Source organism: Sorex araneus, chromosome 1, assembly GCF_027595985.1.
Source record: "Sorex araneus isolate mSorAra2 chromosome 1, mSorAra2.pri, whole genome shotgun sequence".
In the NCBI taxonomy this organism is placed as follows: Eukaryota; Metazoa; Chordata; class Mammalia; order Eulipotyphla; family Soricidae; genus Sorex; species Sorex araneus.
Window position 1 is genome coordinate 33,931,982 of NC_073302.1, and position 26,139 is coordinate 33,958,120.

Here is a 26,139-nt window from a genome sequence, read left to right on the forward strand (position 1 = left end):
AAAGAAATATAACTGAAAGTCACATATTATTTTCACTCCTCTCTTCAAATTCTGGAATACCTTTTTTCCTTATTTTCCTGAGTACTTTAGGAATTTATTTTAGTTTCTATGCATTAGGTTTAGGGGGGAAAAGCAGTGTGACATCTTTCTCATGTCTTCATAACTTTATAAGCAAGCCGTACTGTTATTTTTTGCAACCAGGATAACTGTTAGGTGAATAGAACTCAGAAAAAGTACATTTTATACAACATTGTTGTGTATTATTTGTTGCAACTAGATAGTACATTTAAGATTTAGTAGGGTTTAGTTACATTGGTGTTATTTGTAAAATAGAATTTTACTTGTAGAGCTAATTTTTAGTTATGAGTATGGAAGATCCAAAGAAAGTTTTTTAAATTCCATATTATTCACTTCATTAAAGTTAAAAAAAAATTATTGTTTAAGTAATATGGTTACAGTAGTGTTAACATTATGTTTTTTATGTACTCCATTTTTTAGGATTTGGCTAGCTAGCTCAGATTATTGCTTATAGTGATTTAAGATTATCTTGATTATGTATTGGTTGGTATAATATAAAACATATTGTCAGTATGTAATCCATAATGTGTATATTGACTGTGTGCAGAATGATTGAGGGCATAAAGAAAAGGAATAGGTCTATAAGCCATTCAGCTATCCATGACTTTGTGTCTCGGCTTTTGAGTGAAAAGTAACTTAAGTATTTTATTTATTGTTTAGTAGATCTTAACAATGAGTGGAAAAAGACCACAGAGAAAATCGTATTGCTACCATATTGTTAATTATGTTATAATTATGTAGACACAATAACAGGCTGTTTTGTTTTATTTTTCAATTTCAGACAGTGCCGATGTTGCTTTAGTAAATTTTTATGCTGACTGGTAAGTAATATTTATTTTTGTGGAGTATGAATTATTTTAACCTAAAAAATGTCAGTTTTTAGTTGTTAGAAATGGATGGGTGGGAAAGTCTTTTTAGAGTTTATTCACAAGTGAAACAGTTTGACATTTTTTTTTGTTTTGTTTTGTTTTTTTGCTTTTTTTTTTGGGTCACACCTGGCTCTGCACAGGGGTTACTCCTGGCTCTGCACTCAGGAGTTACTCCTGGCAGTACTCAGGGGACCGTATGGGATGCTGGAAATCGAACCTGGGTCGGCCGCGTGCAAGGCAAACGCCCTACCCGCTGTGCTATCGCTCCAGCCCCTGACATTTTGTTTTGAGAGAGGACTATACCTGATCTTACCATTATCTCACATCTTAAAAGCAGGTAACATAAGTACTCAAATCTCTTGTTCTTGCATGCACACGTTTTGCACACGTGTGCTTGCATAGATGAAGTATATCATAGTGCTATATTTTCCTGATTGAAGAAGTAGGGCAGTATTTGTTGGGGAGAATGTCAGTGTGTTAAATTTAGGAGGAAAAATAATGCTGACTTATAAAAAAATAACTATCTACTGCTTCTTCTAGGCAAGTTGTTGAAATCTGATTTTATCTTTAATGTATTACCTTGAAGTGTTACTCCATTACCTCTTTCTTTTCTTACTGTGTCATTTTTTCTTTCATCTTCGTTCAATGACAAATATTGAGTGCAGAAGTAATGTCTTACTCACTATTTTCATCATCTAAAACAAGGACACACTATGCAGGTGATGTTGCAGACAAAATGTGGGGGTGGGAAGAAGAAGCTTTAACTGGAGAAAAGTTTAAAACACACATTCTTGGGACTGGAGAGGTAGCATAGTGGGTAGGGCACTTAACTTGTCCACGGCTGACCCGGGTTCAATCCCCAGCATCACGGCATCCCATATGGCTCTGCAGGCACTGCCAGAAGTAATTCCTGAGGGCAGAACCCAGAGCACCCCTGGTCGTGTTCCGAAAACCAAAAGCCAAACAAACAAACAAACAAACCCCACACAATCATTATTCCTAGAAAGTTTGTCTCACTCGACCTTTCTCAGAGTTATTCTTTTGTTGGAGGGAGGTCCCAGGCAGAATTCAGGGGGCCTAGAGCCCATTCCTGGCAGCACTTAGCCAGCTAGAAGGTTTGGTGCTCAGTCCTAGTGGCTATCAGGGCCACACTCCAGGGTCCTTGGGGGTCTCCAGGGCAACTCCTGGGTTGGGTGCAGGGGAGGGAAGGGTCAAGCAGTGTGGGGGATTAAACTAGACTCCTGGTACATACCAGTCACGTTGCCCTCCCTACTGAACTATGTCCCTGCCCAGAGCTACTTTCTATTAGCTGCCTCCGTTCTGCTTCAGCCACAGCTCAGTTTTCCACCTTGCTTTCTTTGGCTATACAAAATATGCCAAATTTATATGCTTAAGGTCTTTCCTAAAGTATAAATTTGATTCACTTATACCTCATCTAAAAACCTTTAAGTTCCACTTCCTTTAAAATTCAATTTCCTTTCGTCACCCTAGTGTATGTTCCCAAAAGTCTCCATTCCGGCATTGTGTGCCAATTTATTGCACAGGCCTCACTTCCCATCAGATTCTATACTCTCTCATTTCATTACGGGCTTTTAGTTGACTTTTCCTGTTCTCTCACTCTCCTTAAGTCCAGAGCATCTTCCAGGTCTGATGGTACGTAAGTGCCATTTTCCCCAGGCCACCTTCTGAAAACAGTAACCACCCATTGCTACTCTCAGGTCAAGTTAGGGATCCTTTGCCCTCTTCAGTCATTCTCTGTCCACCTCATATCACCTGTGTGCTAGAGTTGTAATTGGTGGCTCCCTAATACATTGTTGACTTTGTGAAAAGTTACTGTATCTATCTTTCTTCAACATTAGGCCTGGGAATGTGGCTCAAGTGGTAGAACAGATGCCCTGTGTGTGTGAGGCCTTGGGTTCGCTTTCCTGCACCTCCGCCATCACAGCCAAAAACCAAAACATTAATCTCTGAGCACTTTGCATGGCACTTGGCAGTTAAGTACATATTAAATACTTTTACTGAATGACTGATATATGGTATATATTTCTCAAAAGAAGCCTTTGGTAGGGGCTGAGGAGATGCGTTGGATGCCCAGGACCCCCGTTTGATCGCTAGCACTACGTTTTCCTGAGCAATGCTGGAAGAGGCCTCCAGCGACTGCCGGTGGCCCTGCTGGTCTCCAGAACCACAGGGCCTCTTCAGCACCACATCTTTGGTCCTAGCATTGACTCACCTGGCATGGTTGGCCACTGGGACTCCCTGAACACTGCACTGTGCTAGAAGATTCTCCCCCACCCCCACCACACACACACACACACACACACACACACACACACACAAAGCCTTTGGTAAAGTGTTGCAGATATACAAAGATACCATTTATAAAATATATAACAAAGGAAGCATTTTCCAAGATGATGTAGGATTGTCCAGATGTAATAATAGCTACAGAATTCTCTAGAAATGCTAATTCACTTTAAAAATAAGGAAACTGATGAACTGGGGAGATAGCTCAAAAGCCTGGAGCACATATTTTGCCATGTGGGAGACCTGGATTTGATCTCCAGCACTGCGTGGAGTGCTAACCCAGTTAAGTCTCTGAAGCAGTTCTGGGAGTGATCCCTGAATGACAAACTGGGAGTAGCCCCAAGCATGACTGACTGAAGCCCAAGCCCCGCTCCCTCCCAAAGTAAGCGTCAGAGGAATAAGTTGTTTTTCCACATTTACCTCACTAGCTTGTAGCCAGGTAAAAGCTAGAACTTAGTTGTCATGATTGAGGAATTTTGTGCAAGAGAAATGAAGTATGCCACCAACCTTGTTTCAGAAACTGAATGGGAAATGCAGACTAATTGCAGTTATTTGGGACAGCATTTTCCACTGAATTCTTTGAGTTGTTCCTGAATCAATGCTCTGGTTCATTGGAAAACACCTAGGTAGTAGACTTAGGGCATAGATTTATATTGTGGCTTCAGTGATTAGATTGAGTTCCCTTAGAAGTTTGACATAATTTATGGATGATTTCCGTCATAGATTGCCCAAAATCTGATAGGCTTTAGGTGGTAATAAAGCATAGTAGTTGCTTAATAATGCTGGTATGTACGAGACTCTTTAATTTTCATTTCAAATTAAATCAAATTTAATTTTCATTTCATGTTGAGGAAATTGAGGGGCAGGAAGGTTATATGTTTAGTAATTGGTGAAACTGGGATTTATACTCAGGTATGTCTAAAGTTTATACTCAAGTATGTTTGAAGCCCACGTTTGCTTCTTTTTTCTCCATTGGGTCATGTTAGTAAATACCCCAGGTTCTCCCTGCAAAGACTCTGACTCACATGGTTGATTTATAAAAGGTTGATAAGCATGAGATTGGAGATTGGATTCAGATGACTCCTAGATCCCTTTTAATAAGTCCGTTGCTTTTGTTATGTAACATTCATGAATCTAACTTTTCTTTTATTTGGATATGAGTCTATAAAGTTATTAATCTTTTCCTTTCACCTTTTTTGGAATTAAAGCTGATCAGAGTATTAAACATGAGTCTAAGCTTGTGTGTTTACTATGCAGCAAACTGAACCTTCCAGAAAGAAGGAGCCTTTAATATATGTCTTGACTATAGCCAGGAATCTGTTTACTCGGCCATATCCATGTTTTAAAAGAAACCTTGATTTTTTTTTTCTTTTTTGGGTCACACCTGGCGATGCACAGGGGTTATTCCTGGCTTTGCACTCAGGAATCACTCCTGGTGGTGCTCAGGGCACCATATGGGATGCTGGAAATCGAGCCCGGGTCGGCTGCGTGCAGGGCAGATGCCCTACCCACTGTGCTATCACTCCAGCCCCAGAAAACTTAAATTAGTTCCTACCCCTTCCCTCCTCTCTCCCACAGTATCCTGTTTTCAGCAAACTGCAAGAATTCACAAATCTGTGGTCTTAGTTGTTCCAGCTTTTCATTGGGTCAGTTTATTCATGTAACAGACATCTGTTGAAATGTTTATTAACTATGTAGTCAAATAAGACAAGGTCCCTGATATCCACAGACCCCCACCTACCTATTCCAGATGGGAGAGATTTAAGAAATGCTAAAAGGAAAGAACTACTTGAAAGCGAGAGAGAGAAGATACAGATTTTGTCTCCTTGATATATTCTAGGACTTTTTAGGTGAGTGGGCTAGAAGAGGTATCTACAAAAAAAAAAAAAAAAAAAAGAAGCATAGTTTGCATCCTTCCACAAATCTTACAGTATTTTTATGAATTATAATTAATATGGGATACCTAAACACATGTGGATAGAGTTAACTGTATTTATTTGATTAAGTTTCTTGATGTTTCAAGACTCTGGAATTAGTAGAAGCAATCATAGTTTTTTATTTTTTGTGTTTGTGTTAACAAATAAATATGATTTCTCTTTTTTCATATAAGAATGACCATGACAACCAACCAGTGGTATAATTCTGATTATTCCTTATTAACACATCCTTTTAATGACCTACACATCTATGTGTGACCTGATTCACCTGATTAAGGGATAGTCAGAATTAAAAGTGTCAATTTTTACAAATATTGTAGGGTTTATACCCTCTTTTGGGGTCTTTGGGGGGGCCATACATATATGGTAGTGCACAGGGACTGGCTTGGTTTGCAATGGTTGCTCGTGGCTTGCTTGAATGACCATGAGGTACTGAGGATTGAACTTGAGTCGTCTGTATACAAAACATGTATTCCAGTTTATTCTGCTCTCTCTCTCTCTCTCTCTCTCTCTCTCTCTCTCTCTGCTCTGTATGTCCCATTTTAAAAGTAAAAACAAATCAAATTAAAAAACACAAGAGAAACATGGTCTTGTTTAGGAATTAAACATTTTTTTTCTTGGACTTACTAAAGTTAGTATGTTTGTAGCTACATATTTTAGGCAGGAGATAAATGGTTTATTATCTTTATGTATTTAAATATAGCTTTTTTATTTAGTATGCTAACTTACCTATGAGATTTTCAATCTGCTAATATAATACAGTAGTTTGCAAATATGTCCATCACATAAGGAGAGCTTCTGTCTTTTATACATGCCCAAATCTTGAATAGAATCACTATCACTGAATAGTATAAATCTAAATAAATATGTATCTTAGAGGACTTGTTTCAGACTTGTTTCTTGGTCTCTGTGCAAGTAAGTTCCTTCGTTGTGTGCTCCAGAATATTGGCAATTTTCTTAAGGTGAAAAAAATTGTTTTTATTATTTGACAGTTTTTGAAGTATTTGAATTCAGTGATCATCTTCATCACCAGTGACATCAGGATCCATGACTAAAATATGTATCTTGGAAACTGCTCATTGTACATATGCTAAATATCAGTGGGTAATGACTATTATTTTATTGCCCCTTTCATCTTTAACTGGCATCTTTCTCTGTATATAGGTGTCGTTTCAGCCAGATGTTGCATCCAATTTTTGAGGAAGCTTCCAACGTCATTAGGGAAGAATATCCAAACGAAAATCAAGTAGTCTTTGCCAGAGTTGATTGTGATCAGCACTGTAAGTACCTCAATAGAACCATCCCCATCCTCACTTCTGTCTGTGTGTGCACACACACACATACCCCACACCACACCACCCCCCCCCACACACATCCTTTCTTTTTTTTCATTCTTTTTGAAATGTCTCATTAATTTAAGTGTAGAACACCATTTATCGATAAACTAACATTTCATTAAATTATTTTAACAATTGTCGAAAGTCATTTGACACATATGCAAGGGTTTATTACGGAGCTCTTCGTTTTTCTAACGTTGGTCTATTTGTCTTTGTGACTCACTGTTTTGATTGTTGTAGCTTTGTGAATTTTGAATTTGTTCAAGAAAGTATTTTGAGAGTCCAGAGCAACTACTTACTTAATGAACTGAGCGCATGCCTTGAGTGTGAGAGGTTCGAACCCTGAGCACCGCTGATCATGACCCAACACCCAGCCGCCCTCCTTCCAGAGCCTATTTTGAAGATCATGTGTTTTTAATTTTTATAAGATCCACTTTATCAGTTTTTTTTTTGAAGGCAGGATATACAATATTTTTGTTAAAAGAGGAATATTTTAACACCTAGTTAGGAGTTTGTTCACCTGGAAGGGGTCCATATGTTCAGTTTTTGTAATGGATCGTGCTTCTGAAGTTATATAAGTCTTTAAATCAGTAACGTAAATCTTTCAGTGTTTTGAACTTTTTTAAAAAAAGGTGGTTTGGTTATTCTAGTTGCTTTGCATTTCTCTATAACTTTTAGGATCAGCTTGTTAATTTCCAAACAATGGAAAGATTGCTGAGATCCTCCGAAGCCATACCCAGGGGGTGCAAGAGTAATGGGAGTCCATGTGCATTACCTGGGCCAGCAGTTTAATGCAGGTGCCTGAGAAAGCAGTGCTGCTGGGGCCTGTTGGTGCCTGAGATTACCCAGGCCACCCTGGAGGGGCCATGTAGGGGCTTGGGGCTCCAGAGCCACACCCAACTATGCTCAGGGCTACCATATCCGCCAGGAATAGGACTGGGCCAGCAACCTAGAGACATGTGCCTTAATCCCTAAATTTTGAAGGTCAATTCTTATAAAAGCTCAACCCATGGCTAAAATTTGTGATATACTATATATATATATATATATATATATATATATGCATACACAGTGGTCTTTGTTTCTTATGCACCAGTGTACCAGCACAAACATAATTCTATGTACAATTATTATTTTTACTACTGCTATTTCTAAACTGTGGACCCAGCCTCTAAATTAGAATTTCTAGCTTTAGTACTAAAGTCTGCCATTTTACTAAACCATGCACCATGGGTAGGTTACTTGAAAAAGGAAAAAATTAAAGCAGAAACTCATTTACGTGATCCAGCATTCACCATAAAAAGTAGGTATGCTTGTCTATACATATAGCAAAATAGAGTAATGGTGGTAAATTTAAATCTAGGTGAGGGTATACAGGGCCTCATCTACTACTTTTTTTTTTTTTTATTTAATCCTTTCTGTAAGCTTGAAAATTTTTAAATAGAAAATAAGTAAAATGGCCCTGAGGGCCAGAGAGATAATACATGCTTGCCTTGCATGAGTCCAACCCCAGTTCAATCCTTATTGCCTCAGATAGTCCCACATCCCTGCCAGGAATGATCCTTGAGTGCAGAGCCAGACTATGCCCTGAGCATCATCTGGTATGATCCAAATATGGAAGAAAAGCAAATTGGAAGGCCCCTGAACTTGCAGTTTATTTTTGGTACAAGTGGACTCTGATATTGTTTATTATAGTCTGCTTATTTTCACTATGGTAAGAGATCTTAAACACAATCGCTGAATTTAAGGACAGTTTTCCTGAATAGGTTTTTGCTAGCATTTTGAAGACTACTTAAAGATACTTCATGACGTTTACAATGAAGCAGTTCTGTTTGTGGTTACTTGATTTTTCAGTGAAAATCTGAAACATGCCACAGACTTATGAGTTGGTATTATCAGTTGAGGCCATTTTGTTAGTCAGAAGGCTGCCTATTTTCCTGTTTTATTTGGGGCATACCTAGGGATACTCAGAGATTACTCCTGGTAGTGCTGGGATTTGGACTGGAGTCAGCAGTTTTCGAGGCTACTCCTTTAATCCCTGTAACACTCTCTCTCAATCTTGCTGCCCTCTTTTGTAAATTGCCATTTCATGGACTTTACCTAGTCGAAGGAGGAGGTGCTAATATACCTTTTGTGAATATGCTTCCAAAAATAATTTATTTATTTCTACTAAGTAGAATTTATGCTGGTAAAATAAAGATGACTTAGTTTTAGGAGATAGGCTAAATTAGGAGTTCACAAATAAGTTTATAAATAAGGAGAACAGATTATAGATTATTTTTTTGTTTGTTTTGGGGCTATAGCCAGCACTGCTCAGGGGTTACTCCTGGCTCTGCTCAGAAATTACTCCTGGCAGGCTTGGGGAACCATATGTGGTTCCATGGATCTAACCTGGGTCCTGGGTCAGCAGCATGCAAGGCAAACAACCTACCAGCTGTACTTTTACTCCAACCCCCATAATGCTTTCTTACCAGAGATGAGAGAGAGAGAGAGAGAGAGAGAGAGAGAGAGAGAGAGAGAGAGAGAGAGAGAGAGAGAGAGAGAGAGAGAGAGAGAGAGAGAGAGCGCTAGAGTGTGTGTGTGTGTGTGTATGTGTGTGTGTGTGTGTTGTAGGGAATCAAATCCAGGGTCTCATCCATGTGTGTTGAAACACGTATGATAATTTTCATGAAAGATATAAATCAGCCATCACTGAGGGAACACACGTACAGTTAAAACTTTGCTCTTGCTTTGATTGTGGTTTATAACCCCACTTTATCTCAATTTTCTGTAGCTTCTTCAATTGCCCCTTTGGATAGACTGTTTTAGATACTCCAATCGGCCCCTGGTGGACCTGGCTCTCTGCTGACCTCCAGAGGATACAGACTATATTGCTCTTGGGCAGAGGCATTCATTGTAACATTCAGACTCCAGCTAGCATTCTTAGGACTGCACTTTGTAATTACCCTTGGGTTAGGGAACACATGTTCCCCCATAGTAGAGCTACCCTTACTGCACTTCTTCTAGCGCAGCTTAAACCTTCAGCATTAGAAGTTGCAGAGCTTTCAAAGGGCTGTACATAAACGAAGCATTAAGAAAAGAAAAATAGGAGTCACAGAAATATAAGTACAGGGGTATAGGTGCTTGCCTTGCATGCTGCGGACCTGGGTTCACTCCCCACATGAGTCCTGCACACCCTCGAACACTATTTTATTGCTGGCAACACAGGGCCCACAGATGCTGCTCATCCCCAGGCCCTCGCAGTGAGCCAGTTGAACGGAATCTCAGGGAAGGGCGTTTGAACATCCTGAGCACTGCTTGGGAGACCCCCACCCCCACCCCACCCACTTCCCACAAAAATAATTCTAGACAGCTTTGTACTAAAAACATCAAATTTGCTGAGACTAGATTTGATTCCCAGCACAAAAAGAATTGATGATCATGTGCATTGATAGCTGCCACTCAGTGCTGACAGTCATATTGCAGTATCACAGTATGTAAATGTATGTAGTCAACACAGTTTATACCATTGACTTGCATAATTTTATGTCAGTCAAATATATTCCAATATAGTATGTAAAAATATTCAAGGAAAAAAAAACTCTAAGAAACCCTTATGTGTAATGACCAATACTAAATACACTTATCGTGGTAATCATTTTACAATATAAATGTAAATATCAAGCCACTATGTTGTACACCTGTAAATAATGTAATATATCAATGTAATCTGTGATGTGTCAATGCCTTCTTAATTAAAAATAGCCACAAGTCATCATAGTCAATACTACTTATACTTCTCATTCCCCATTTTTTATATTTAGAGTATATTCAATCAATGCCGTTTCTCTTTGTTTTGTTTTGTTTTTGAGGCTGTGCTCAGGTTGTGCTCCTGGCTCTATGCTCAGGAGTCCCCCCCTCTGCTCACGGGACCATAAAAAGGGTTTTCGGGGATTGAACCTAGGTAGTCACAAGCGCCTTACCCACTGTTACTGTCTCCCTGGCCCCAATCCAATACCGCTTTGAAACTTATGAACAAAGTCAGCACACGCTAAAAAGAAAATAATCATATGCATTAAACAGAGTTGAATGAGTAGCTTTAGTCTGAGTCCTAAGATTCTAGACTTTGTTTCCAAAGGTCTTTGTAAGGCTTTGTTTTGTTGTTTTATTTCTGTTTTTCCTCATTGTGGAAAACAGCAGTTTGAGAATGGAACAAGGTACATAGACCGCAAGTGATCCTTAACTTAGAACTGAAAGAACAGAAAGGCCTTCTGTCTGTGTGTGGCTGGCAGGGGGTGCAGGGGGAGATGGGGGGAATGGGAATGGAGGGCATATTGGGGGTTGAACCCAGGGCCTTACATGTGAAAGGCATGTGTTCTGCCATTAACTGACATCCCCAAACTAAGATCTTCCTGTTGAAAGCATCTGCCTCCGCATTGTCTACCACACATAATCCCAGCAGAGAGTGGCATTGCTCGCATAAGTGCATGAGACAGCGGGCATTAGGCATGCAGGCGGAACCCATCAAGGAAAAGAAAGTGACCATGGAAGTAAAAGTACATGCTAATTTTCCAATCAGGGAGCTATTAACCTTTTGAAATTTATAATTCCTTTGACATCCATTTTAACATTTGATCCATCTAGTTAATAAAAAAAAAATTATTACCGCCCTTAAGTCATTCTTTGTTATATTGTCAAAATGTCACATTGTAATTTTCTTTGTTACTTTTGACCAAAGCCTGTAAAAAATATCACCTTTATGTCTGAGATTATCGATCAATGTAATTTTAGGGTTTGTGCTTCTTAATAATTAAAAGTCACCTCATTATGCAGAATACCTGCTGCCATGATGTTTGAGGAATAAGCGTGTATTTATTTCCTTTGTACTGTGCAAGTATTATCTAATTGAATAGTATTCTATTATTTCTACCTATAAGAAGATTTTCTTTTTTTGTTGGGAGGCCTCCTAAGCAGTGCTCAGGTAACACAGGGCCTGCTCCTGGTGATGCTTCACCCACTGTTCAGTGTTCCGCCCCGTGATTCCCAGTCATGCTGAGTGCCATCAAGGCCATACCTGTAGGTGCTGTGGGGACTCATGCCAGGATTAAACTCGGGGCCTCCGTGTGCCAGTCATGTGCTCCAGCCCTCTGAACTATTTCCCTGGTGCCTACAGTCAGAATCTTTAGGCAACCTAAAGGATGTAAAGTTTGTAAACAGACTTGTCATTTCTTCCAGGACTACACTAGCAGCTTCCTAACTAGTTCTCCGTGGCTCTCTGCCATTGCTAGGTGAATATTTTTAAGTATTTTAAAGTGTTCAGTAGCTTTGATCATATATCTCATAAAATGCGAATACCATTAAGTTGGCATTTAAGATTCTCTGGAGTGCAACGCTAACCTTATTTATTTTACTTCAAGTTGTTATGTTTTCTACCAGCACGATGCTTTCCCATCGTGACCCCTACCTCACCAAGTTAGGATCATTGACAGCATTCTTTTGTCTCTCCAAATTCAGCAGACTCTGGTCCATTTTCATACTGATCTTCAATAGAAAATTGATACTTCCCGTTAGTCTAGATCATTCCTTTCTGGGTCTGTCCTGTGTACTTTCTGTCAGATGCTTTGAGACTAAAAGATGCCTCGGCTTCGTACTTGTGGACTTGATATGAGCTAGGCTCAGTTAATCAATGTGTACAAATGGGACATAGTAGGGATATTTCTCCATGAGTATTACAGGACTTGATAATATTGAATTTTTAAGTTTTATTATTTTGCCAGAAGATTGAACAGAATTTTTTCTGATAGTTTAATTTGTAACTTCTTGATTACCACTGAGCATGTTTTTGTCTTTATTTGCTATCTGTGTTTCTTTCAGAATTTATTTTTTTGGTGGTCTGTTTGTTACTGATTCTTTAGACATTCTGAAAATAATTTTTCTCAAAAGGTTGTAAATATCTTCTCCTCTAGTTTTTAAAGATCACGATGTTGTGCCAGGGAGTGGGCTAAAAGGCTGGAGTATATGCTTTGCATGCCAGACCCCTGGTTGTCTTTGTCATAACATGGTCCCCTGAGTACCTCTGGAAAGACCCCTCATATGCCAGGCTTATAGTAGTCTCTGAGACCCAACAGGTGTGGCCAAATAAAACAAAACAAAACCTTTTAGTGTTTTGCAATATTTAGATGTGTCCTTGCCTAGCAGCCCTGGGCAGAGTAGTCGTCAATTCAGATTGGCAGGAAACAATAAAACTAAGTCCTAAACTCAGTCAAAACTGGTGGTTTCTAGATGGAAAGAAAGGTGGGTGAAAGAAATGGGTGCAGATGTCTTTTTGGTGGGGGGATGATGTTGGAACTTTGGTGGCAAGAGTAGTGAATCCTGTGCACAGAGAAAGGTAGTGAGCTATACCCCTGCAGTTCTACAGTGTCATACACTATAATGAAAGTGGACTTAAAAACTGGGAAGGGGAACTTGTACAGATGCCTTAGCGGTGTGCTTCATGCTGATATAGGCCCTTTCCATAAGTAGATACTATCCCTTAAGTCCCACCAGGCCCTGGGCCCTCTCTGTGCTTACTGTACCACTCTTAGCCTCACTGCATACTACCAGTTTAACCTCATCTATTAGAATTAATTTGCTGTCCACAAACAGCCATTTTTGCACTTTAAAAACATATTTCCACCTTATAATTTATCAGATTGAGAGATTATAGATGATACCATCTTTTGCTTCAAGACAAATAGATTAGTTGCCTATATTAAGTGTGTATATATTAATATGTCTTAATACTTCAGATTTCTAAGACTTGGCAAATAAACAGTCTTTCTGGTCTCACATATAGCCAGAGATTCTCATTGTTTGCTTGTACTTGTCCATGTAAACCAGTCAAACATAATCTCCCTATTTAGAAATCTTCCATGGAATTTACCAAAACATATAATCTTTTGTTGCTCAGGCCTCCCAAGAATGTATATTCCATCTTAACCTTTAAGGCTCCATTTTAGCAATATCTGATCTCTTATCCTAGAGAAAACAAAATGAAGCATTATTATTATTGTTGTTATTATTTTGGTTTTGGGGCCACCGCTGACAGTAGTCAGGGCTTCCTCCTGGCTCTGTTCAGGGGTTACTCCTGGCAGAGCTCAGGACCATATGGGGTGCTGGGGATCCATCCTGGGCCAGTATTGCTCCTGGCAAGCACCCTACCCACTATACTATCCACAAAATGAAGCCTTGATTTAACAAAATATTATAAGTACCTTTATAACCTTTCCTTGATAATGTAAGGACCTCAGAATATTTAGATTAACCTCCTGCTTACCTCACCCTCCTCAAAATTTTATGCTGTTTTCATCACGAATTTTATTTTGTGCTAACACCCATAAGGTGTAACTACTACTATTGTCTTATAGTTAATATTTATATTTTGCCAGCTTTATTATGGTATAGGTATGTATAATAAAAGTATGATTGTTTGAAATGTACAAATAAATTTGGACTAGGTATATACACATGAAAAGGCTGGAGTGATAGCACAGCAGGTAGGGCATTTGCCTTACGCGTGGCCCACCCAGGTTCAATTCCTCTGCCCCGCAGGGCAGAGCCTGGCAAACTACACTGGCATATTCAGTATGCCAAAAACAGTAACAACAAGTCTCACAAAGGAGACTGGTACCTGCTTGAGCAAATCAATGAGCAAACGGGATGACAGTGATACAGTGATACAGTGATATACACATGAAACTGTCAGCGTGTATATGTGTGTGTGTGTGTGTGTGTGTGTGTTTATATGTGTACACATATCCTCTAGTGAAGTGGTTTTTGTTGTCCGATCTAGAAAAAGTCATTAACAGAGCCTCAATGCAGTTCTCTACACTTAGATTTAGGTTTTATAACTACTAGCAGTGATTGGAAAATTTTCATAATCTTTCATACTACCATTTTAGAATTCTGTGCTTATTTAGTAGTCATTTAAGGAATTTTGCATGTTTTAGATCATTCCAGTATTCCAAAGTTCCTTTTATGAAAAAAATTCAAGAGCATCTTTTATCATTCTTATTTCATCATTTATCATGAGTATTGCATTTGAGCTTTTACATTCCTCAAGAACCTGATTTCTCCGATTTCGCACCTCTTAGAAATAATGTTGATAAAATGTAGAGGCTCTTTCATTCTGTTGAGTCTTTTGTTTGTTTGTGGAGCCACCACATGGGGTGGTGCTACTGGGCTGCTTCTGGTGCTGCTCTGGGGACCATGTGATGCCAGTAATTGAATCCAGGCTTCCTGCATGCAAACATAATGTTCTAACTTTTTGAACTATCTCTCTGGTCCCTGACTCTTTAGTTCAATGATTGTGATTTCAAAAAATAAAATGTTCTTACAAACTAAATATAAGATTTGGCTATTGGGCTAATTGGCCCACCCACACTGAGAATGAGGGTTAAGTTAATTTTTTTTTTTCACTCTTTTAGCTGATATAGCCCAGAGGTATAGGATAAGCAAATACCCAACCCTCAAATTATTTCGTAATGGGATGATGATGAAGAGAGAATACAGGGGTCAGCGATCAGTGAAAGCACTTGCAGATTACATCAGGCAACAAAAAAGTGACCCTGTTCAAGAGCTTACCAACTTAGCAGAAATCACCACTCTTGATGTAAGTTGTTAACTCTTATTGAATTAAATGAACATTACCTGTTAATGGACACAAATTCTTATGCAAAATTCTTATCCAAAAATATGTGGCCTTTTAAATAGTTAATTGCAATGAGTATACATACTTAGAAAGTTGAAGTTTAATTCTCAAGAGAAATGCTGATGTTTTGCTGAACTATTGGTTAAAATATATAACACAGTAAAGTTGCACTAATTTGAGTAAATTGAGGGCAAGTCAATTTATTGGGTAATAATGATAAGGGGTAGTCTAAATTATAAAGCAGCACGAGTGAAGATCAGCCACATATAACCAGTTTCCATATTTTCTTTAGTCGAGATTACTCTTCTCCGTGATTACTCCTACATTAGCTCTTTATGTAAATTTTAATGCCTCTGAAAACAACTCTCACCCTACCCCAATTATGATAGCAAACCCTTTATACTAAGTAGTGCTTAAGTAAATTTTAAAAATAAAACCACTAAAATTGGGCTTTGGATCGTTACTGTCAGCTTTGAGATATGATTTTATTTTACTTACAACCTAAGTAAATTTGGAAATTACCATTCATTGGATGTAAGAGGACACAGGGTCTTCATGTTCATGTCACAGCTATGTGAGCAGGTTTGCAGCCCTCCAAGTTCGTGCAGGTGACACGGAGAGCTCAGATGGATGTGTGAGCATCTAATAAGTCGTACTGCAGGAGAAGAACTCTGGGTTTATAGAGCTCCCGTTTCAGAAGTAGCAGTAAGCTTGTTCATTCTCAGGAGGGAGACATTACCTGACACCTCAGCATTGCCTGCTGCAAACAAAAGCCTTGGAAATGGCCTGAGTAGTAAAGGGTGGTCAGTATCTTGCACTTGGAGTATACCCAGGTTTATAGGAATATGAGAGACCATCGAGAAACCTCTGCCATACCACAGCTGGTCAGTTAGCACTATTTTAACATTCTTTAGAATTGGTCACCCTATTTAGGAAAACATAGTCACTGATCAGATTGTTGTATTGAATAATTGTATTGATGGTCGATTCGATAGTTGTATTGAAAGTAAAGTACAATGCTAGAGGAAGCTTTTTTTTTTATCCTATTACAGTTAAAATAGTTTTCAAATAATGTAATAATTTTTTTTAGATTAGTTACTAAAAGCCAAACATGCATTTATAGTTCTAGTTACTTTGGAGATAATTAAATAGCTTGGTAAGTGAAATGGCATGTGTATAGAAAAGTATATGTTTGAAAACTATGCTTTCTTTTACAGCGCAACAAAAGAATTATCATTGGATATTTTGAGCAAAAGGATTCAGAAAACTATAGAGTGTTTGAAAGAGTAGCAAATATTTTGCACGATGATTGTGCCTTCCTTTCTGCCTTCGGGTAAGTAAGTGAGAATGTGTTAGTTGGTCACCTTGGTTGCCACACAACTTGGTGGTGTATGGTCATTTTCTGAAGATGATGGACCTCTCCAAAGATTATTTTAGTCCTCTTAAAAACTGTGCTTTGTCTCTCACTCGGACTATTTTAAGAGCTTAAGGATGTAATTTCTGTGCTATATTCTATTTCACATTATAAGTAAAAGGAAAAGAAGAGGCAAGTTAACAACTTATTTATTCATACTTTAATTCACCTCATGCACTAATGCCATCCTGTGTCCAGACAGAAAGAGCAGTCTTCTTTAAGAAGCGTGAGCTTTATTGTCTTGATCTTAGACTCCACGGAGAGAGGACTCTAGTTTGCCCAGGCTGACCTCACTAGTATCTTTGTAACTGTCCCTTCTAAACCCTGAGGCTTTGTTCCGTCAGTTCTCCTTGCTTTCTCTTGTGTTTTCAGCCTGATCCTTTTCTAAATAAATTACTTTATCTCTTCTGTTTCTTTTCACTTGAGCTATAATCTCATTCCTTTCCCTTCATTCACTATTTCCCCCTACGATTAGTTTATGTGTGTCTACCATGAATTTCTCAAGTTTAAATCGCCAAAAAGTCTTACCTTCTTCAAAACTGACTTTCACTTCTATTACTCTAATGAGACTTCTCTCAGCAGTCATGAAATGACTTCATAATTATCAACACCTGGTGGCCTTTTGCGTTTTTAATCTTTAATTTTGCTAAAGGTTATGATTCAACTACCTTGTCCTTTTCCTGCCATGCCTATACTTTATATTGAATCACCTTGTTTGTACCTGATATCTCTTACCTTTCTGACTTAATCTTTTTCTCTCTCTAAAACTGGAATTTCTATGGTTCTAGTCTTAACCCTTTCTTAACCCTTTCTTTTCTAAGAATAGTTATTCTCACTATTTTTTGTTTTCTTTGACCCACAATAGTTAAATTTGGCACAGTAGCGTTCAGAATTCTATGAAAGGTTTTGTATATGTGTGTGATTACTAGTAGTGGGTTTTTTTGTTTTGTTTTGTTTTGTTTTTTTATGGAAGGGCCTCCTAAGCAATAGTCATGGGACCTAGAAGCCACTCCCAATGATAGTTAGGGCTCTGAGGTGCTGGGCCCATTCAGTGCCTGGGATTAAACTCTAGCTCTTTGAAGGTATTTTCCTAAGCCCTAATAGTATTATTGAAGATCACGGTACAGAGTTGGGCCAGGAATGTGATATGCTCAGTAATAAAGTATGTGCTTGGTATGTGTAAGTTCCTTGAGTTTGATCCTAAAACTAACAACAAAAACTGCAGAATAAATCATTTTCTTTTAAATAACTACTGCTTTCCAGTTACACTATAGACCGTCCTGTCATCACTCAAACACTGCAGTGTGCATTTCTGCCACGTGCCAGAGAGCTTTTGTGCTTTCTATGTTCGTGGTATTTGAGGTGCTTCTCCCAGATGTCATTTGGTCACAGGCATCTTGTCCCCATAGCATTATATAAAAGTGTCATCATCATACAGCTTTGTTGTGTTTCAGTCACGTACTTCCTTTAAGTGCTTCTTTGTCTATTTTAAACCATTCAAAATAAATACATTTTCTTAACTTGTCCTTTCCCACCAAAACATAAGCTCCTTGAGCACTGTTAGTTTGGTGTACTAATATATACCCGGAACCAAGACAAGTCCTGGTACAGGCAGTGCACATGGAAAATAGAGTGAACAAATGGTATTCTTCCTTTTTATTCTACTGTCATCCATCTAGGTTACCATTCTTTGAGATAACTCGTGATTAATCCAAATAAATATAGAGAAAAGTTACCTATTTGACCTGGAATTTGTTACTGAATTCACTCATTGAATAATTATTGAACACCTGTTATTGTGCCATAAACCCAGGAAACAACAGTGAGCAGATTTTAAAAGTGCTTATTTGTAGAAATGCATTCTAGTCATTAAATTATTTTGATGTATTTGTTTTTAGAAGGTTTGATTTTAAAAAATATAAAGTAGGGAATTCATGGTTGAATCTGACTTAGAACCAAGAATGTCTTTGTTGTGATTGATTTATGTAATGACTAAATTACTGATATCAGTACCCCATTACTGGAAACTCTGACTCAGAAACTGCTTGGAGTATTAAAGCTTCCAGGCCAAATTTGTAAACTACTGAGTCACAAAAATAGCTAACTTAAATCTTAAAAACAAACAAACAAACAAACTGCCTTAAAGCCAGCATGATAATACTGAGATATTAAGGCACTTCCCTTTTTTTGCAGCTGAGCCCAGTTTGATTTCCAGTGCTATGGGTTCTCGGAACATAACCAGAACAGGGTACCCCCCCCCAGCACCACCCCCTGCCACAGAGCCTGGTGTGGCCTCAGCACTGCTGGATGTGGCCTAAAAACCTAAACAAAAATCTGCCTCATTAAGTTTTTCTTTTTACATTAAATTTTTCTCTTTAAATATAAGCTTTTTTTGTGTATTATACGGTTTTATTAGTAGGAAATATGATGGACATGGGTATATTTTAAGTCAGTATGATTCATATATTACAAAACAGGAAGTAGCCAGTTCTGTTTCATTCAGGTATATTACTGTTATTATTTTTCCTTGAAAAAGTACTATTATTATTTCTCTTTTCCTTAGGGCTGTCTCAAAACCAGAAAGAGTTACTGGAGACAACATAATCTACAAACCACCAGGGGTGAGTGACTACTTCTCATGTGTATGATTTAAATATAATTTAAATACACATATAGCATAATACACAGTTCATGCATGTTAATGATTTCAGAGAGTTTTTGTATAGAAAAGAACATTTAAGCATCATATTTTGCTCAAACTTTCAAAGTAAAGATGAAGACACAGGCGCCTAAAATCATACAGGCATTTAGTCACCTACCTGAAATGAAAGATCCTGGGAGTGACTGCATTGCTTCAACTGAGAAATTAGTCTGATGATCTAGATTGAAAATTAATAGCTTAGACCCAAATGAAACACTGCACTGTGATTTACACACACTCCTCTCTACACATCTCAAACACATTTTCCCAATTTCTAGTTTTCATTTTGATGTTCGTAGTGTTTTCACCCTGGACTTTAAATGATTTTATGTAGCACTGCACTGTAGCATTGTCATCTCATTGTTCATCGATTTGCTCAAGTGGGCACCAGTATGTCTCCATTGAGACTTGTTACTGTTTTTGGCATATCGGATACGCCACGGGTAGCTTGCCAGGCTCTGCCATGCGGGCGGGATACTCTTGGTACTTGCCCGGCTCTCTGAGAGGGATGGAGGAATCGAACCCGGGTTGGCCACGTGCAAGGCAAACGCCCTACCCGCTGTGCTATTGCTCCAGTCTGTGCTATCTAGGCAGATAAAAAATGACATTTCCCCCTTAGAATGCTAATTTTCTATGTTGAATTTAGATGGGCAATTGCTTGTATTTTCTTAAAATGCATTTCTTTAGGAGTTGAAATCTTGTGTTCTAACCTTGGCTCATGACCTGACACACATATATACTTCATCAGTCACCCGTGTCCTGTCTGCCTGTATACAGATAATTAACTTTTAAATAACAATACCTTAGACTTACATAGCATTTATATTTTTCTAGTTTTTTCACTGAAAGTCTCCAAGTCTTCTGATAATTTAAACTGTAAGGGATAACTGAATTAATTCATTTAGATAATTATTTTCTTGTAATGCCTGCCAGCCATTTGTAAAATTACTGATAAACAGACAGTTGATTCCAATAAAAGGAAAAACAGAAGATCTAACTTCATAAGTTTAGAAATTTGGTGTTTGGTAATCACAGAATTGCCTGCTTTTTGCTTTTTTTAAACCACTTATGATTCTCTTTGTCACAATTTTCTTGTTTTTTGTTTAGTTTTCCGGGCTCAGATGGTTTTGAGAATGCATTTTTGTTTGCATAGGTTAGGTTATTTAATTTTCTTTTCTGTATCTGTAACAGGGTTCTGCTCCAGATATGGTATACTTGGGATCGATGTCAAATTTTGATGTGACTTACAATTGGATTCAAGATAAATGTGTTCCTCTTGTCCGAGAAATAACATTTGAAAATGGAGAGGTATGTAATTTGTATCTCCCCTAGTATCAAGAAGCTTCAGAATGGTATTAGAGCATATTTATTTCCATATGACTTTTAGAGCTTAGCATTTTGAGGTGATTTATAGTGATTTCAGTATTTTTATATTTACTAATTTTATGTTGGTTTTCTTTTAATGTTGTGTTTGGACAACTTCTCCAAAGTATATATTTCCCTTTATGAATCTTAAGTAATTCCTTATTCTCTAAGCTGAATCTTGATCCATTGTAGTTATTTTACTTATAGTTTTGTGAGGTTGTTTAACTCTGGCAAAGCAAAAAAAAAAAAATGCCCAAGAGCTTATGTTCACATTTTTCTTTATTTTTTAAAAGCCTTGTGTCATTAATACCCATGACATAGTAGAAGACCAAATATAGGGGCCAGAGGGATAGTACAGTGGGTAGTGCACTTACTTTGCACATGGCTGACACGGTTTGACTTCTGGCATCCCATATGAGCCCCTGACCCCTTTCCAGGAGTGATTCCTAATGACAGAGCCAGGAATATGCCCTGAGCAATGCTAGGGATGGCTAAAAACAAAACAAAATAACTCCTTCCAAAAAACATTTGACTAAAATTTTAGAAAAAAACTCCTGACTTTCAAATGATTTTTTATTGTAAGTTACAATAAAAATATTATATATGTGCATATATATGCACATATACATATATAATAAACATTTGAAAATTCTAGAATTCTATTATGTGTGATGGCCTCTTTCTAATTTTTTTATGGTCACTTTATAATTTTTCCTTTTTAATGTTGGAAACAAGTTAGATATACCATGCACAATGTCGTCCTCATCTTCAACATATCATTAACAATTACTTTGTAAAGTGGACTCCTCTCCTGCAAGTCATTGTTTCATAAAATCAAAACTGTTACTCCTACAATTTTAGTGTTTGACCACTAGGTGTCGATAATGTGTCATATTCTATCTGAAGTTCAAGCCAGGAAGAGACCAAAGTAATAAACTCCCTCTGTTTTTTCATGTACATTCATATTTATGATTTATTTTTTACCTTAAAATTTATCAATAGAATAAACACAATTATAAAAAAATTAATGGTTATTTTAAAAATAAACATTTCAGAAAACATTTGCAGGCTGGAGAGATACTCCAGAGATGAAGGTGATTGCCTTGCATGTGATCAGTCTTGGATTGATCCCCGGCACTGTGTGTAGACCCCTCAGCACTGTCAGGTTCCTTGAGCACAGAACCAGGAGTAAGCCTTGAATATTGGCCAGTGTTACCCCACTTCTCACCGCCCGCCCCCTCCCGCTGCAAAAGCAGCAAAAAAGGTTTGCATTTTAAAACTTGAATTATTAACAGTTAGGTTTTTTTTTTTTTTTATTTTTCCTGTTACTTGATTTTCTTGAGTGGGTTGGAGGGTCCTTCCCAGCAGAGATCAGAGGGCCCTCCAGTGACCATGGCTCGCCTGGACTCAGTATGAGAGACCAAGAGTGCAGTGGTGCCAGGGACGGGCTGGGCTGCCCAGAACTGTTGGGGTGATACTTAATTTTCAAAAGAGGAATAGGATTAGACTTTCTAAAGTCTATCGCATGAACATACCTGCCACTCTTCCCAATTTTCTAAGCTTCAGGTATATTTGGCTGAATTACTTGACATTTTTATTGTATTAGTTCATGTAGTCCTTTGAGGCGCAGAAAGATTTAGTAGCTTGGCACAAATTATTCACCTGCTTTGGCAGCTCTTTTAGGAATGATTTCAGATATAGAGTTTAGAGGTATATAAACCAGGGAAATCTGAAGTAATTATGGAGTTCACCCCCCCAGCCCCACCCCATGGTAGTTGGCATACTTGATAATTCTTTAGATTTATTTCATGTTGTAGCCAGTCACTCATTAATCATTTGGGGAAAGATTTGCTAACCTATAAATTTGGTTATCTTGATCCCCTTCCTCTGCATATACTATACCTGTAAGGAGTACTTTGTTGTGAGCATAGGAAAATTTGGAAATCCACACAGCATAGATGATCAGTTCCTATTTTAATGTATGTAAATTCATTTAACAGATATTTAACAGAGTACTTCAACAGATATTTTCAAACTACTAATTGTTTTTTACTTCTCTCATGATGATTATTAGCTTCGCCATAATTTAGTCAACTCAGTGGGGGTGGAGGGTTTGGGGCCACCCCTGGCTCTGTCGGGTATAGCCTGGTGGTGCTCTCGGAGACCATGTGCAGTGTCTGGGATCAAACGAGGGTCAGTCACATGCCAAGCCTACCTTACGTATTATCTCTCCCGCTCTTTTATTTGGGGGTAGTGGGTATTTAGTCTAGTAAAATACTAAGTTCAATTTGTTTTTATTTTCAACTTTCTGGCTCTTAAATTTTCTTAAAGGTGACAGTTGAGTTTTCTTTTCCAAATAGTATTTTTCCAGCAACATTGTATCTTACTCATTATCATGTACAAAAAAGAGAAACAAAAAAAAATTGAGCAGCAAAGAAGTGAAATAAGATTTTCTCAAGGGGCTCTGTCTAGTAGTTTACATGACAGATTTTATAACATAAGATATGTCTCTGCCACAAAAGGGCTGCTAGGAAATGTCCTGGGAGTTCAGAGGAGAAAAGTACTTCCATTTTTCAATGGAAATGGGGGTAGAATAAAGATTAGGTTTTTAGAAGCATATTTAACACATTAAATAAAAGGGCTAAAAAAAGGACTTAAAAATTGGGTGGGACTGGAGAGATTATACAGGGTTAAAGCACTTACCTTGAAAGTGACTACTGTTCCCAGGTGTTCAGGAGCTATTCATGCCTCTCTGCGTAGGAGTGATAGGGATCACTCCTATGCAGTGATAGGGAGCACCATCAGATGTAACCCCAAGTCGCCTGCCCCCGAGGAGAAATATTCCAGGAAATAGGGAAGAGGAAGGAATGTCAGAAAGGAAGGATCTGTGAGTTGAAGGATCGTGTCTTGGGCACTGATTAGAGTTTAAATGAGCATATGGAGCAGGAAGTTTAAAATCTATACTTGTGTTCTGGAATGAACTGGGTAAGGGACTGGTTAGAGGAGGTGCCATTGAGATTGTTCACCTGGCTCAAGTCGCCAGTCTATGCAAAGAAGTTCAAACATAGAACTTCTATGAAATAGCAACAGTGGGTAGGAAAAAGTAAGAAAGAAGAAGCTTTAAGTCAGTTTGCTTGCTAGAGCAGCAGTGCGATTGATGCCACGTCTGCTGTGAAAAAGTATGATGAATGACCGCTAATAGTGTTCATGATGTTAACAAGTTATGTATTTGTTTAAAACTGGCTGCATTTGGTGATTTTATTACTTGTTCATTTATTTTTGTGCTGGGTTTCGTGCAAGGCCTTGCATAGATAGAGCAAGTGTTCTGCCACTGAGCTGCGTCCCCTGTCTTTGTTTTGGGGCTGTAATCTTTTATTCTCAATCCCTTCCCGAGTTTGAGTAGGTCTCCAGTAAGAGCAGTGTTCCAGTAACACAGAATAAACCTAAGCTTGCGAATCAGATTGCTGCTCTATGTAGGTTTTTAGTCTTATCTCTGAAAACACTAATCTTATTTACCCCGTCAACTTAAAATCAGTATCTTTATAAATAAGCAACACAGTTTCTCTTCAATAATTTGCTTTTTAAACTGGCTCTCCCTGACCAATCATTTGCACTACCGGTAGATCAGGTCAGCGTACTGCACGTCAGTTCTTGCAGTAAAGCAGGACGTGTGCTTCCTCTGGGGACTTCAGGTGCGGCGCTTCCCTGTTGCCTCTTGCACAGATGGAATCCAGAGTTGGACCTCTTTGCTGGTGGTAGTGATGGCAGTTACATGGATACAAGAGATGCGAGACTAAACCCCGTGAAATCCTGTAGTATTGTAAACCAGTGATAAGTCATTAGAAAACACTGTTCCTACCTAGAACATAACCAGAACTGGACGGAGAGTCTTGATAATTCTCATTGGATACTTTTCTATGCAGGAATTGACAGAAGAAGGATTGCCTTTTCTCATACTCTTCCACATGAAAGAAGATACAGAAAGTTTAGAAATATTCCAGAATGAAGTAGCTCGGCAATTAATAAGTGAAAAAGGTAGACAGATTAAGGTGTTTATTTTCATCCTTCCTTTCTTTCTTTTTCCTTCTTTCTCTTATTATAAACACACTCCATAAACTGTTTTGAGTTAAAAACTTGTTATTTCTACTCTACTCAGTCCTGAATTTACATTGCCAATGTGGGGGTGGGAAGACATTAGTATGAAACAGTGGCTTCAGAAAACTAAAAAGTGTAATGACATTAGGTCCTTAAAATCAAATAATCCCTGAGATACAATAGCATGAAAAGTGGCACCCTGGGTGGACTTGGTTAGAGAGCACTGTCTTCCATTACCTTGATACTTTCTGGGTTCTTTCTAGTCTCAGAGAAATAACTGAGATCAAGTAAATGTTCTGATGAGCATTGACTTCTAAGTGAAAGAAAGTTGGTTGTTCTCTGTAGGCTGCCACATACTAGAAGAGGAATTTATAAGCTATCACTAACTTTCCCTTTGTAGTTAGAGAGGAAAGTCAAGCAAAATAAACTGGAGATACTGATAAAGGCATGCCCAGATTAATTACTTAGTAAATGGGGGGGGGGAGGAGGCATGTGTTAAATTTTAATTGGATTAAAAATAGGTCAGTAGGGAATAGAAGGGCATCCTTGATGATGCTTGCATGAGAATAGGTTGTGTATCATTTTTAGGACTTTATTCCCCAGACCTGGGTAATCTGCAGAGCAGATGAATGCCTACTTAAAGAAAACACAAAATTCACTGTAGCATTTTGATTCAAGCAGAGTTCATATAACTCCTAAGAAGGAAGATTATACTCTTTCCTTAAGAACTAAAATCTACCTCCTGGAAGTGTTAAAGCATTTGGGTTCAAGTTGTTTTTTTTTTTTAATCTGTATTATGCTAAAGCATGTTAACCTTTTTTTTTTTATTTATTAAGTGTGCCTTTTTTGATGAGCTTGCAATTTTATGAGAATACAATCAAGAAAATTCATACATATTTATTCAAACTCTATTCCTTTCAAAGGTACAATAAACTTTTTACATGCTGACTGTGACAAATTTAGACATCCTCTTCTGCACATACAGAAAACGCCATCAGATTGCCCTGTAATAGCAATTGACAGTTTTAAGCATATGTATGTATTTGGAGACTTCAGGGAAGTATTGTAAGTATTCTTCTTTCAGTTACTTAATTACTGATATGTCTCAAAATTTAATTTTAAATTTGCATGATCGTTGTTAAAAACAATAATACTTGTTGTTTGGATAAGGGCACATTTTCTTTCACTCTCGAATATGGTATAATTGTCTATGAGAATTCTGATATAACCCTATAGAAATGGCAATACTAGATAATTCTAATTCTTGGGGTTTAATCTCGAAAACAAAAAGTTTGTCTTTGCACCAATTAGTTCTGAACTGTATTTCTCCTTTGTCAGCACCTCAAAGAAAGAACAGAAACAACCGGA

General features: G+C 38.0%; 1 protein-coding gene across 2 annotated transcripts in view; it reads left to right on the plus strand.

The window, feature by feature from the left end:
• Window positions 1-26,139, plus strand: part of ERP44 (endoplasmic reticulum protein 44) — a 78,987-nt gene that overhangs the window by 40,148 nt on the left and 12,700 nt on the right. The window contains exons 3-10 of one of the 2 annotated variants that reach the window (XM_055123849.1): window positions 860-899; window positions 6,356-6,471; window positions 14,973-15,157; window positions 16,414-16,529; window positions 19,174-19,231; window positions 20,503-20,619; window positions 24,600-24,711; window positions 25,695-25,836. In XM_055123849.1, the coding sequence (XP_054979824.1) occupies window positions 860-899; window positions 6,356-6,471; window positions 14,973-15,157; window positions 16,414-16,529; window positions 19,174-19,231; window positions 20,503-20,619; window positions 24,600-24,711; window positions 25,695-25,836 (886 nt within the window). Of the gene's footprint in view, window positions 1-859; window positions 900-4,989; window positions 5,105-6,355; window positions 6,472-14,972; window positions 15,158-16,413; window positions 16,530-19,173; window positions 19,232-20,502; window positions 20,620-24,599; window positions 24,712-25,694; window positions 25,837-26,139 lie in introns of those variants that run through there. The other variant, XM_055123850.1, reaches the window with a different exon arrangement.